The 14618-nt window shown below is 38.3% G+C and overlaps 1 protein-coding gene across 7 annotated transcripts in view; it reads left to right on the top strand.

Moving 5' to 3' along the window:
- Positions 1-14618, top strand: part of LOC112140048 (unconventional myosin-XVIIIa) — a 79356-nt gene that overhangs the window by 41754 nt on the left and 22984 nt on the right. For all 7 annotated transcript variants that reach the window (XM_024263007.2, XM_024262975.2, XM_024262981.2 and 4 more), the window contains 11 exons: positions 6082-6225; positions 6373-6462; positions 6612-6731; positions 8154-8268; positions 9424-9551; positions 9745-9899; positions 10509-10632; positions 10725-10925; positions 12783-12893; positions 13324-13428; positions 13603-13749. In XM_024263007.2, coding sequence (XP_024118775.1) covers positions 6082-6225; positions 6373-6462; positions 6612-6731; positions 8154-8268; positions 9424-9551; positions 9745-9899; positions 10509-10632; positions 10725-10925; positions 12783-12893; positions 13324-13428; positions 13603-13749 — 1440 coding nt within the window. The remainder of the gene's footprint in view (positions 1-6081; positions 6226-6372; positions 6463-6611; positions 6732-8153; positions 8269-9423; positions 9552-9744; positions 9900-10508; positions 10633-10724; positions 10926-12782; positions 12894-13323; positions 13429-13602; positions 13750-14618) is intronic.

Raw genomic sequence — 14618 nt, 5'->3', positions numbered from 1 at the left:
AAGTTCCAAAAGTCCCAGGTCCTCTAGGTAAAATTCAAGTCTTTTTGACTTGTGTTAAAGTCCCAGTTTGGTGGGTCATCATTTGATCTATCTTAAAGGTGTTCCCAGTGTTTTTTAATTATGATTTTGACGGTTATAAGCAGACTCAAACATCCTGTATTGTTTTCTAGGACATAGTTTCTGCGGTGCGGCAGGAGTTCACTTTGTTTATCGGAGTGGCTCTTTAAAGTCTTTTTTTGAGTTTTTAACATGAATGTGTGGCATTTTTCTTACTAGAGAAAAGGGGGGGGGGAGGGGTCTGGGACAGAGCTGCTCAGCTCAGCACCAAAAGCCACGCCCCCTCAGAGGAAATTTTGGAAACTGAGGCTTCTGATCAACATGAAAAATGGCTTCTTAAGACATTAGGACGTGGGATTTTGTTTAAAAACTTCATAACTATAATTAAAACACTACTAGGAACATTTTTTTAAATAAAAAAAAATGTCATAGGGAGACTTTAAACAATACATGACATTTGAAGACCGTATGCTTGTTAAATAATTCATTCTTTAAACATATTCATCAGAAAAAAATTCAATTATATTTTTCATGTCAAAACCCATACATCATAAGATTACGAATCTCATGTTTTTAAGAAAGCAAAATAAAAATCCTACTTTTATTCCTTTTAATTAACAAAGTAAATAAAAGAAAAAAAACTGTAGATTTTTGTGCTCATTTAAAGCTGTAACATTCCTCAACAGGTACAATTTTATCAAAACCTTTTGTTTTGGGAAAAAAAAGACAAAAACAACAGAAGCTAAAGACCAGAATTAAAGGCTTTGCATTGTAGACGAGGCTTTCATAAATTTGGATCCAAACTGTCATCCAGATCACGGCAAAGAACGGGCCTGTGATGAAATCACACAAGTTCCCTCTGACTCATGAACAAAAGATTTTAGGAATCAGGGACAAATGCTGCTTCCTAGCAAACCAACTGTGTAGATTAACATAATCAGAGAAAGCAGAATGTGGTTTTTCTGTGACAGCATCTCAAACAACATTCCTATTTACATCAGCCAATGGAGGAATGAGCTGTGTCTGCTTGGTCAACAACCACACTGAGGAACTCGTGCGGCTCAAGCTCACATCTCAGTCTCAGTGAGTTTTTTGTGTAAAGACGGCGATGTTTTCAAATCCTTCACCAACTTTCCAAGTCAGTTTCACAATATTTTTGTCCCTTACCTTAAAATTGAAGTCTTTCAGAGGCAAAATTGTCAATTTTCAAACAATTCAGTGTTGTTAGCCAGCAGTAGCAACATCTGCCAGGGATGCTGGAGGGCTGATTAAAGTTGCGTCTCAACTGGAGAAGGCAAAATCGCACAGCTGTTAATAATACTTGCAAATGATCTTCACCCACAGTAATTTAATACATCTAGTCTTACAATTCTAATTTATTTAAATTAGGATTTCTTTTTTTTTGGAGCTGTCGTAGACTATATTGTTTATTTCGGAGGTCTTTTATTTGCTTGTTCTATATCAAATCCTTTCAGAAGGCTCTTATTTTGTAGCATAAAAGTTGATGTTTATTTAGTACTTCCACATATATTCCCCAGTTAATTTTATTTCCATTTTATGTATTTAAATGTTCCGGCGGCCTTATATGAGGTTTGCAAAGCACTCGTGAACCAAATTCTCTCCGGTTCATCCATTTTCATTGGACTGTGAGAGCATGTATGACAGGAGTGTGTCCTTTATGTATCATTTGTTCAAGAGTCAAAGAGACTCATTCACTATGTGATGACCGTATCTTTATGACTGACTGACTCATTATCATATACCCACTCACACAGCGTGTGGGGGAGGGAAGTGCTGCATAATGTTTTTTGCTTGTGGACACGTTTGACTGGTGGTGCAGCCTCGGTTATCTTATGTGATTTTGTTGTGAAATCATGAATTTTGGAGGCTTTAAACCAACAAGTCTGATTTAGTTTGTTGCATGGTGTTGCACTTTTTTTATTCTTGCAGTTTGGCCAAAATTAAGGAAGATGGTGCAAAATCTTTACAATCTTTGAGTGTAGCCAGTTGTCTTTGAGAAAAAAATATTCTAATTTGATCCCCAGTCAGTCAGTAATATTCAAGTCAGGTCATCTACATTGGAAGCAGGATTAAATGTCATAGATTTCTACTAATTCCTCCTCCATTCTGACTTTAAAATTCGAATTCATGACATCTACAATGTATGATTACCTTCCCATATTGGTTCAGATGTTCTGGACTTATCCTTCACATAACTCACTGGTTCAGGCGGCTCAAACCTGCATTTTATTATAGAAATTCTATAAAAAAATGAATTTTAAACCAGTCTAAATGATTTAGTTTGTTTAGGAAACCTTTTAAAAATTTGGTGATCTCCTGGCCTTGTTTTTCTGATTTTAAATGAAGCAGCTTTCAAACTAAAGGTTTTGTTTGGTTGCAGGCTGTAGCATATTTCTTGTTTTGTAAGCAGGAAAACTACTGTTTTGATTTCGTAAATGTTGCGCATATGTACCATCATTATAAAGATCACCACAGGTCACACTCCTCTAACAGCATGTGAATACTGCTGTCTCAACGGTTCAAATTTAATGTTGCAGAGTTGGGAAAACCTAACCTGCACACAATTTTTATACCTATAAAAGATTCATACACATAATTTAAGTATTTATACTGTAAAGTAATTTTTAATCATGCACTTTAGTGTTATTTGAAGGAGCAAAAATGTCTGTAAACTTGGAGACTCAATAATAATTACATAGACATAATTCATATTAAAGAAACAAGTATTTTTATGTATGTGCTATGGTAATTTTCATTATAATAAGTAGGGGTGCAAAAAAAATCAATTCAGTGAAATATCGCGATAATTAAATTAAATTGTTGATATTTGCACCGATTTAAAACGCTGTCAGGGCAATAATTATGTAATTATTTATAAGCAAAAGAATAGTTGTTATTACACAGCGAAATGAGACATGTACACTCAGCGTGTATAAAAATTCGATGCTTTGTGGTTCATGAAAGAATGACTGAAACACAGCACACACCTCGCAGATCTACAATTATTTATGAGAAAGGTATTTTATTATTCAGGGTTTTATTTTTAAGTCACAATTTAAAAAATATATAAGATTAAATTAAAAAAAGGAAAGTATTGTTTCTGGTACTGTATCGGGATATATCGCGATACATATCGTATTGTGCCATGTGTATTGCGATATGTATTGCATTGACAGACTCTTGCCGATACACACCCCTATTAGTAAGGCATAAACTCCACACAAAGGCCCAGTTTAGATCCAGCACTTCTCTGCAGTAGTATCTTCCCAAACTAGGACAGTAGTGTCTGAGTCTGAGGCATTGAGGCATTCACCTGGCCTCCAAGCTCCTCAAATGGCAGTCTGATGGGACATGTGGGACGAAAACCCAATCTAGCAAAATCCACCCTACCACGTCCAAGTCACCTGCTACAATCGTCCCAGATGTTCCATACGCTTCTATGTCTTCACTGCAGCAACCACTAAGCTGTTTTTGCTGCACGGAAATGAAATTTTATTGAATAACTTATATTTATGGTGGCACAGCAATCTTAATATTCTTTTTCAAGGAATATTTGGTTTGAACAAAACATGTTTCCTTAAGAACAAAATCCACAGCAGATGTACTGACTCTTCCTGAGGACAGCTACAATCAAACAAACCCCCAAAATTCTGATTTCTTGTTGGATCTTCACAAACCTCACCTTTGTGCCTAGGTTTAGTTATTGCCAAAAAGGAAAAAAATACCATTATATTTAATGCCTGAATGGGAAATAAATGTAGACTAATCATTTAAAATTCTAAAAACAAGAATAAAAATGTCTCACGCTGTTATCATAATAGATATAAATGTCATAAACAGAAACTGTCTGTGTATTTTCTTAAGTTAGAGTCAGTTTGGTTTACTGTTTAAAGACCCAGTCTGATCATCTTTTGACTTCTTATAAGAGTGTTCCTAGTGGTCTTTCAATTATGATTCTGGTTTATTTTATTATTTATTTTTTTTAATCTAAAATCAAGAAACCTGTCATTTTCTAGGACATAGTTTCTGTAGTTCATTGGAGTGAACAAAAACGTTCTTGGATCTATTTGTCTACAAGTGGATGCATTAGAATGGAACGGATCGGCCTATCCAGCATGTTTTCTACGTTACAAACAAGCTCTTTTTATAAGCACCATTTATTTATTGTCAGCGATTTGAAAAGAGCAACTTGCAAATGCAATTTTAATCTTAATATATGTCCCTTATCATCAGAGAAAATCCATGTTAAAATGCTAAAAACACAATTTTCATCCTACATACATGGAAGGATGTATTTGTAACTTCTGGATGTTCTACATAAAAGCCTTTATTGACATAAGTTTTTCTCTGCTATGGTAATATTTATTGCTGGTTTTGAATCTTTCAATGATCATCCCATAATGGCACCCACTTGTACCTGTACTCTTACCTTGTTCTGTCGAGTTTTCCCAGGGTGAAAACTTGATTGGGCTCAAGTGCCTTTTACACCGTTTCAAGTATCAAATCTTAGCAGGTCCGGTGGATGGTAATTTTCTCTCAGGAATGTTATGAACAAGTACCGGCGAAGCCTTTCAGGCACTTGCTGGGTGATGTTGCTGGATGTGACAGGAAGTCACATTTCCCTTTGATTGATATTCTATGGCATGTTAACCTTGTGAAGCTGCGCCAAGTCCCTTTGTCCACAAATGAAAACATCGACATGTGTTTGTGTGTGAATGTGTACATATATATAAAAATAATTTTTTGATCTAATTTTTCCTTTTTCATCTGTCTTTTCATGGGGACAAGCTGACATTTTTAAGTGTTATTTTGCCCCAACAGGCAGTGTCTGTATTGGGAGTTTTGTCCTTCAGGTATCCTGCAGATGTTTCTTTCTACTGTTTTTTTTATTATTATTATTGTGCATTGAATCAGTAAGCAATGCAGACTGCGGTTCCCCAAAAAAAAAAATAGACAAGGGGCTCTGTAGTTATGTCTTTGAAGGGTCTCGTGCTATTGTTTCTGCTTGGAAATGCTCTGCATCCGCATCGGACACATTTATTTGTACCTAAACAAATATATCAGTGATGTCGGGAATGAAAAGATCCGCGATGATGAATGTGGTCAAACAAAAGGGAGCTTTTGTCTCCTTAAAGTCCAAAGATATTGTCCTTCTGCACAGCTTTGAATCCAGTTGAAGAATTCCCAGCAGATTTTGACATTAGCTTCACAAAGGGGGGGATCACAGATGCATCAGGGGGGTGCAGCAGTCATATATTGCAGTGCACACGCTGACTCGAATGAGCACAAAAACATTCACTGAATCCAGAGGAGGGGTGTTGCAGAGCACCTTCTTGTTTCGTGCCTCGCTATTTAAATTCACATGACATAGTTGTACAGTTGGCACCCCCTCCAACTGTTAACATGAATACCCCAATGTTTATTCACGGTACTCATGAAGCATAATCCTTTGTTTGTTTCCTTTTCTTTTTAGACTAAATGTGACAAGTGATACCCGTTTAAATCTGCTGTCAGAAAATTGCTCCATTTTGTTGCATGTTAAGGCTTTCACTGTGTGACAAATCCTAATTGGGTATGAAGAGTACCTTCAGGGCAAAATGTACCTGATGCTGTGAATTGTGTTGCTCTAATTGGGTTTCCCCATAATCTGCTGCTGCTGGAGAGCCTGGTGCATAAGCAGCATGGAAATCGTGTAATACTTGGAATTAGCTGCCGACATGTTTGATTTAATTAATCAAAAATTAGCTCCCAGTCTTGGAACGCTCTCAGCAGAAACTCTCTAGAGGAGGCTGGCAGAACCTGCAATATCTGCTTGCCCATAAACAGGAAATAAAAGACAAAACTGACGATTGCAGTGTTTTTTAAAGTGTCATAAATGGTATGGATTATTTTTCTGCAGCAGATGAGTATTTTGAGACTTCTGTTACAGGGATTACTGTTGATTTCAGGTGTTTTAAAGGTTAATTTACTAACTTGCCTGCAATAATCTTCATTTGTGTTTAGATTCAGGATCTAGCTATCAGGTGCATCCAGAAGAACATCAAGAAGAATCGCGGCGTGAAGGACTGGCCATGGTGGAAGCTCTTCACAACAGTACAGCCCCTCATAAAGGTCCAGCTCACAGAGGAGCAGATGCACTGCAAAGACGTAAGATACCTCAAAGTGTTGATGTCTCCAAATTCCAAAAAAACTATTTTTTTTGTCACTGCTGCAGTGATGATCTTTATACCTAAAACATGATAGTTTGAGCAGCAATGTAAAAAGTAAAGCCCACTGCTCTAATCTTTGCTTCAGGAGGAGATAAAGCAGCAGAAATTGAAGTTGGAGAGAGTGGAGAAGGAGCGAAATGAGCTGAGGCTGAACACGGATCGATTGGAGAGCAGGGTGGGTCCCTTTGTCTGTGTCATTGGATTGTGGTGAAGGTGGTGTTTGAGACTGGTGGTGGACTGCTCTTTTATTGCAGTGAAAGTTGTGATCAGTGACTCGCACAGGGTGAGTACTTGGGAAGTTTGGTCTCATCCCCTTGTGTTTAGATTACAGAGTTGCTCACCGAGCTTGCTGATGAGAGGAGCACCAGTGAGTCAGCTTCCCAGTTGCTGGAGACGGAAACTGCGGAGAGACTCCGCCTTGAGAGGGACATGAAAGAATTACAGGTACCCTAGAATAGGATCCCTCCGTTAGCTTAACTTATGTCTCCGTGAAATTCAAATTTCCCCAAGAGACATTATTAGAGAAAAAATTACTGCAATTTTTTGGACTATAAGTTGCGCGGGAGATGCCAAAAAATGTATAATAAAGACGAAAACATTATATAAGTTGCACTACGGAAACAAAAACTGACATTTTAAAGGAATAAATAAGAATAATAGACTGAATAAAAGTGCACTTCACAGCTGTAACACATTGATGCTTATTTAGCTTCGTGAAACATAGAAGGAATTGAATAAATGTCTAGTATGTCAGCGCAACATATAGACAATTATTTAAATGACTATAACAAAAAGAACAGTCAATTACAGTCAGCTAAACTCTTTATATCACTTCAAATCAATAAATTTGTTGAATTTTTCATCCTCTATGTCGCTTTTGAACAACTTAGCCCGTGGTGTTCACACTGGACAAGCAGGGAGGGGCTTCTTTGTCTTTTGCTACTTTTTAGTACAATCGGAAGAGGCTTGCGTCAAAATTGGTTCCAATCTGGTGAATCTTGCTCCAGGCTTTTTCTTTCACAGCTCTATTCTGATATATAAATGGCTTGGTGTCATAGAATTCCGTCCGGGCACAAACCCCAATTATTCATTTCTCTTCCATGATCAATTTTAAAACAGTTGACACTAACATGAATGAAAAGGGATTCTATCCATATGTCACTACCAAATCTGAGATCCCGAGTGATTAAAGTTCAACCTGGTCTAGCTTTTAACGCACAGATAAAGGAGAAACTTGCATGGCAACACGCGAACACAAATTGTGCATAAACATGCGTTTACATAAACTTTTCTATGAAAATGGCTTCTTGAACGTGTTTTATGAGCATAGCTTAAGACTGAACGGAGCTTTTTTTTTTTTCTACACTGCCGTCAGTGGCAAATACTATTGCAAGATCCTACAGTGCAATCAGTTAGTGAGAAAATAATGAACATATTAAGCTATTTTTTTTCAAGAATCACATACAAGTCACACCTGAGTGTAAGTCGCGCGCCTGGCTGATCTATGCAAAAAAACTCAACTTGTACTCTAAAAAAATACAGTACATGAGTGAAAAGAAGAATTTTTTTTTAAGATTGTTAAAAAGATTATTTAAAAAAAACAAAGTGTAATTTACATGTTTATTTTTTATAACTGTTAAAAACATTTTTTAACTCTATTTTTTCATAATTTTTAAATTCATTACTAAGTAATTACCACATTTTACTACCATACACCGGGAAACTCCTGTGTTTTAATAATCTATCAAGAATTACAAGACTAACATTTCTGTCCTTAATATTGTCGGTCTACTTAATGTGAAAATATCCAGATTGGTATCAGATTCAATTTTTTTTTTTTTTAGTGACTGAATTTGTGTGTTCCAGGCTAAATTTGATGCAATGAAGAAACAGTTGGACGCTCAGGAAATGGAGCTAATGGAAACGAGGCTAATGAAAACATCCGAGCTCAACGGAGAGATGGATGAAGATGAAGATTCGGGTTAGTAGAAACTGTCTTTGAAGCACAAAGGTAATTCTGTGAGTTGCACTAAAGGCGCTCTTTAGTTACACAGCAATGCCTTTTAAACATTTGTTTTAAATTCCCCAATCAAACATACCTTTTGACATTAGTAGCAGCTTGGCTGAGCCTCTTTAATGGGCCTGTCAGCTCAGGTCAGGAGCATAATTTGTGGAGGAGCTCATAGCGGCATTATCTGCACAGTTTGAAAATCTTCCTTACACTAATTGTAGCTGCAGGAATGAGTGGCTTTTGTTTGACTGTTTCAGCAGGAGGCATGGCGGTAAAACATGGGCACATTTTGCTTAGTGCCGTTAAGTATATTTTCCAAGTTTGGAATTTTCTGCTCAAGGATTAAGATGTTCACTCCCAGGCAAACAACTAATGCCTGCTGCTGATTGGTTTCCCCCTGCTGGAAAATAGGGCCCCTGCTGAGAGCATATTGGCCATAAGGCTTTTTTCCCCCTCCAGTTCCACCCCCTTCAACCCACCTCAGCAGACAAGCCATTACAGAGCATATCAGAATTCTTAGATGAATGAGAAAGTAATCGCTGGGATCAGAGCTGGTGGCCCTGCAAGTTGTCATTATGCTATATATATGCTAATGAGCAGCACTGATGGAGAAGCCGGTGTTGGTATGTGAAGGAGAAATGGACAGCCTCTAAAATGATAAGGCTTGGAAATGAACCTGAACCTGAATGTCTGCCTGGCCGCTGTTTTAGTTCTGATAGCCTGTGACAGCTCCAGAATTAGGGTCGGCTAAGAACTGTGGAAAGTGCCACTTAGACATGTCCTTCTGTAACTGCTATTGTGCTGTGCTCAGAATTCTTACCTAAGGTTTATTTAAGATTAGAGTTGAAATGCAGGAGCTGCTGCGGCATTTCCTGTTGAAATTCTCCGACCTTATCGGGTCAGGATTTGATGAAAGAAGTTTTATTTCCTCAAAGATTACATTATGTCAGCTCTTGAATGTGATAACCATCTCCGCCGGTATGGTGTACTTCTCCACACACGGCACCCGTCATTTCTAAGCTTTTGAGCCTCTTTTTCCGTGTACCCCACCAGGCCTGCATTAAAGGCAAAAAGAGCCCCAAATGTCACACAGGCATTTTCTGAATTGTATGTCTTTCCTACCAGGAGGCGAGTGGAGGATAAAGTACACCCGAGCCATTCGGGAAATGGACTTCGCCAAAAAAAAACTCCAGCAGGAGTTTGATGACAAGCTGGAAACAGAGCAGCAGAGCAAAAGACAACTTGAGAGAAAGGCAAGGAAGAAAATATGGGAATTTAGCCCAGAGAATTTTAGCAATTCTAATGCATTGCTGCTGCACACTTGAAACCTTTAAAGCATATAAATTTTACAGTAATGATATGCATTGAGCTGTCAGAATGGAATAATAAAGACCTGTCCGTGTGTGTGTGTGTGTGTGTGTTTGTGTGTGTTTATGCATGCTGCAGCTGGCTGATTTGCAGACAGATAATGAAGATATGCAGCACTCCGTGCAGCAGCTGAAGAAGAAGAGCCAGAAGCTGTCTGCCGAGCTGCAAGACACCAAGCTTCATTTGGAGGGCCTGCAGAGCCGCAACCACGATCTGGAGAAGAAACAGAGGAAGTTAGTTCTGGTGGCCCCTTCCTCCGGCCCATCATCTATTAATTATAAACACACATTACAGTAAACGTACAGCTCGCTTCTCCTGGGATTTCCCAGCACAGGCTCCCTCCCTCACATAAAGCTTAAGTTTTCTGTAATTTCGGTTGTGTCTGAGTTGTTCTGTAATCTGCAGAATTGCATTAGCGGAGAAAATGAGTGAGACTTTAAGCACTTGAGAAGCTATCGCTGTGGCAGAATGTGATCTCTCCCCTGTGGCTAATTGAAGATGCTCTGTGGGTGAAATTATTTTCGGCTGCACTTCAGAGAGAAAAACAGGGAATTACGATGAGCTGACAGCACGAAACTCTTAGCTGTTAAGTTCTCGAACAAAGAGTGTTTCTGCCCCAGGCTCTGGGAGAAAAAACATCTTACAGATTATTGCAAAGCAATGATAAATTAACAGCTAATAGAGGGTGATAAAAGTGGAGGATTAAATGGAAGTTTATCCACAAATCCTAATACTAAGGTTTTGTGAACATTGACTTTTATATTGTTTTAATTAATCATGTCAGTAAATGCATTTCTTATTTAAAATTTAATCTATTTGAACTTTGTTTGTGTAAAATCTAGGTTTGATCTGGAGCAGAACCAGGCTCAGGATGAGGTGCAAAGAGAGAAGACCCAACGGGAGAAACTGGCCCGAGAGAAGGACGCCATGACCGGCGAGATATTTAACCTCCGCCAGCAGCTGCAGGTAAGCTTCGCTTCTCGACGTTTCCCGTCTCGTAAACTGTCACAGAGTTCATGCGGGGCTTTGCAGTTTCAACATGTCTCTGCCACCTCCAGGACAAGGACACAGAGCTGTGCGCGGCGAATGTCAAGCTGCAGCAGCTGGACGCAGAGATGCAGGATATGTCCTCTCAGGAGTCCAAGGATGAGGCCTCGCTGGTCAAGGTGAAGAAGCAACTTCGCGACCTCGAGGCGAAGATCAAAGACCAAGAAGAGGAACTGGACGAACAGGCCGGCACCATCCAAATGCTGGAGCAGGTAAAAAGTGGATTCTTCTGTGCATTTGGAAACAATTAGGCCAAATCCAAATTCTTCAACATACCCCACGTGTCAAAGTCAAGGCCCAGGGGCCGGATCTAGCCTGCTGGGCAATTATATTTGACCCACCAGATCATTTTATTTTTATTGGTATTAATGGCCCGCTTATTCTATTGCTTATTTCTAACTTGTATAATTTTGACAAAATATATTTTATGCAGGGTAAAATATTCAAAGTTATTTAAGGTTTAAGTTGATGTATTTTGGAATAATAACAAAAATGCCTGTTATTCATAGTTGTTAAAAAGTTACCTTTTTAAAATTTTTAAATTGGCATTTTACTAGCTTTTTGGACTATTTTGTCATTTACTATAATTTTTTAGGCTTATTTGGAGTTTGATAGTTCAGCTACATTCTAGCTATTTTGGCTAATTTTGGCTTTTCTTTTTAATTTTTATAGTCTGTTTTAGAGAAAAGGCTAATATTTCCACGCTAGCTGTCTTGACTAATTTATGGGTTTTTTTTCCAGTTTTTTAGTAGATTTTGAAGTTTAGCTATTTTTTCAGCTACATGCTAACTGTGTTTTCTAATTTTTTTTCCGTTTTTTTAGGCTAATTTGATATTTAGCTAATATTTTAGCTGGCTATCAGCTTTAGCATTTTCAGCTATTAACTTTAGCATTTTCAGCTATCAGCACTATCATCTTCAGCGGCCAAATTTAGCTTTACACTAGCTTTATTGCAGACGATGTTATATATCTAGTTCATAATTATGTTATCGGTTTTAAAGTTTTAAAAATTCTGTTTTAGAATAAATAATCAATAAATGGTTATCATGTTCGGCCTGCAACCTAAAGTGTGTTTTGGATTTTGGCCCCTTGTGCGATCGAGTTTGTCACCCCTGCCCTATCCCGACGGTTTCTCCCTACCCCTACATTTAGCATTCCAATCAGAGAGTTCTGGAAAAATTGTGTCTTAAATTCGGGTGTCATTCCCACTTGATGATGTCATCAATAGTTCCTGGTCAGCTATGTTAGCATGTAGCTGCTAGTGCTCAGAAATCACATAACAACATCGGTTTAATAACTTTAAAAAGGTCATGCTAAAACAAAAAGTCATTACTTACATTTAAATGTAAACTTCTGTGCCTCAGAGAACATCCAACTGAAGAAAAGAACTTCTCCTCTACAGCACAGCATGGCGCGGATCACCGTTGTGGTGGAGGAATACTGAGCACCCGCCACTATGGCTACCACTTAAAAATATATATATTTTGGACACCCTTACTCCTCCAAATCCCCCTACAATTGGAGGAGTAGGGAGAAACTGTAGGGGAATAATTCAGCAAATTTGGTGAATCTTGCACCAGGCTTTTTCTTTTCTAATATTTTAAGACTTGATGTCATATAATTTTGTCTGGGCATAAACCGCAACATTAATTTCTCCTTCGTGAAAATGGTCGGTACTTCTGTGTTTTGAAAAGCATGATTCCCATATGTCACTACCAGTTTTGAGTCCCTAATTGGTTAAAGTTCAACAAGTTGGACTTTTTACATTTTGTATGTAAAGCTCAAAAAGGAACTTAAAAAAACTTGTGTTGTGATTCGTGAACTCAAGAAATCTAAAATCTGAACACGGAAGCCCGAAACTTGCATTTACATGGAAATGTAGTGCAGGTTTTTTGGAAGTGGTCGCTTGAACGTGCATTTCTGAGGCCAGTATGAACGTAGCATTAGAACTCGCCATCATTTCAAACCTTTTTTTCTTAGCTCCACAAAAGAATTAGTCGAAAACTTCTCCTAATTTCCCCCTCAAATTCAAGCCAGCGTTGTTCTTCCTGTCCTCATCTTGAACTCAGGCTAAGCTGCGGCTTGAGATGGAGATGGAGAGGCAGCGGCAGACCCACTCCAAAGAGATTGAGAGCAAGGATGAGGAGGTGGAGGAAATCAGGCGGTCCTGCGGTAAGAAGGTAAGAGCTGCTCATTTTCACTCTTGCATTTTGAAGTCATTTTTCAAAATCAAAGCCTGTCCTTTTTCAGCTAACAATTACTTTCGGCAAATCAAGGAAGCTAAAAAAAATTCCTCAACTATTCTCACAAAAAAGCTGAAATTAATTTGTGCTGGTAGTTATGCATATTCATCATCTGGTGATTTAAAATGATTCCATCCACCTGAAAAAGTCAGAATTCATAGAAAACAGAGTCTCCAGCATTGTATTATTTGAAATGTTTTAACTTTTTAGCGTCTATAAGTCCTCATCTCTGTGGAAGAGAGGGATCTATTTATCGCTGATATGCGAGAGCAACCATGTCTAACAAGATGGTCGACGGTGTGTCATGTATTACTTTGTTTATCTCTGGTAATCTGCTGGTACGTCTTGACATTCTCGTGTCCTGCAGCTCAAACAGATGGAAGTACAGCTGGAGGAGGAGTACGAAGACAAGCAGAAAGTCCTGCGTGAGAAGAGGGAGATGGAGTCCAAACTGCTGATTTCTCAGGACCAGGTACCCCCCCTTGTCGGTCCCTGTCTGTGCGGTTGTGGGTGTGATTTAGTGTGGACCACTTCACTTGATTGGAAATAAAATGCTTTTGAGACTTAAGAGGCCCTCTGAGTTTTGAAGGAGGGCACACGGTCGTGTGTAACAGTAATGACTACAAAAGAGTGATTTGTTATTCAGGTGAGCCAGAGGGATGTGGAGACGGAGAAGAGGCTGAGGAAAGACTTGAAGAGAACCAAAGTCCTCCTCGCTGACGCTCAGATTATGTTGGACCACCTGAAGAGCAACGCCCCCAGTAAGAGGGAGATCGCTCAGCTGAAAAATCAAGTACGTTATCCAGTGGAAGCTTTTTCTTGTCCACCAGAAGGTGATAATGCAATTTATGTGACACTAGGGATCCTGATCCAATTCAGAGTCATCAACAGTAAGATGAGCAGAACTCTGAATACTTTTATGTCTGCAGTATGACTCTAAGAAAAGAAAGATGCTGATTTACATAAAAAATAGATAAACATTGTGTTTCTGGACTTTAAATGATCCGGCTGAATATTTGATTCTGATTGGCTACTGGGTGTGGATGTACGCCTAAAAAAAGAAGTTCCGGTCACATGTTTTGTATGTGCAAACTTCTTCAAAGCAAACTTTTCCGTCATGTTTTGAACAAAAACAATTTTTAGCATTTATTTTGCTTTTTTTTTTGCCAATTTCACATTGCCGTGTTACCGTGACAACAGGCAGCATTCCTTATCAAATAGTCCACCTTTTTTTGAAAAAGCGATCTGAACGAGAATAAAGTCCATAACATTTTTTTTTGTATATTTAAGTGACCACATCATAAGGGGCAGATAATGCCTGACGAATTGTGCATTCAGAAAGTGACACGTCGTGGAAGCCTTAATCGGTGGAAGATTGTTGCTTCGCAAAGTGTAATTTATTAGCTTTAATAAATATTACCATAGTAATTTTTTGATTGATCACATGCATTAATGCGTTAGCATTGACAGCCCTAGTATTTTCAGAACTATTAAACATTTTTGATTATATGTGATTCATACCTCTACTAAAAATGATTATAATTTAAAAATTACTTTTTTCCAAAATAGGTGTTTTTAGCATGAATACAATCATGAATATCCATGTCAGTTGTTTTTGAGAGATTGGTTTTTTGCACTTTCCTGGAGCTTCCACTTTGTAGA

Source organism: Oryzias melastigma, linkage group LG14, assembly GCF_002922805.2.
Source record: "Oryzias melastigma strain HK-1 linkage group LG14, ASM292280v2, whole genome shotgun sequence".
Lineage (NCBI taxonomy): Eukaryota > Metazoa > Chordata > Actinopteri > Beloniformes > Adrianichthyidae > Oryzias > Oryzias melastigma.
Note: the sequence above shows the minus strand (reverse complement) of the source record. Positions and strands in the feature narration are given on the sequence as shown.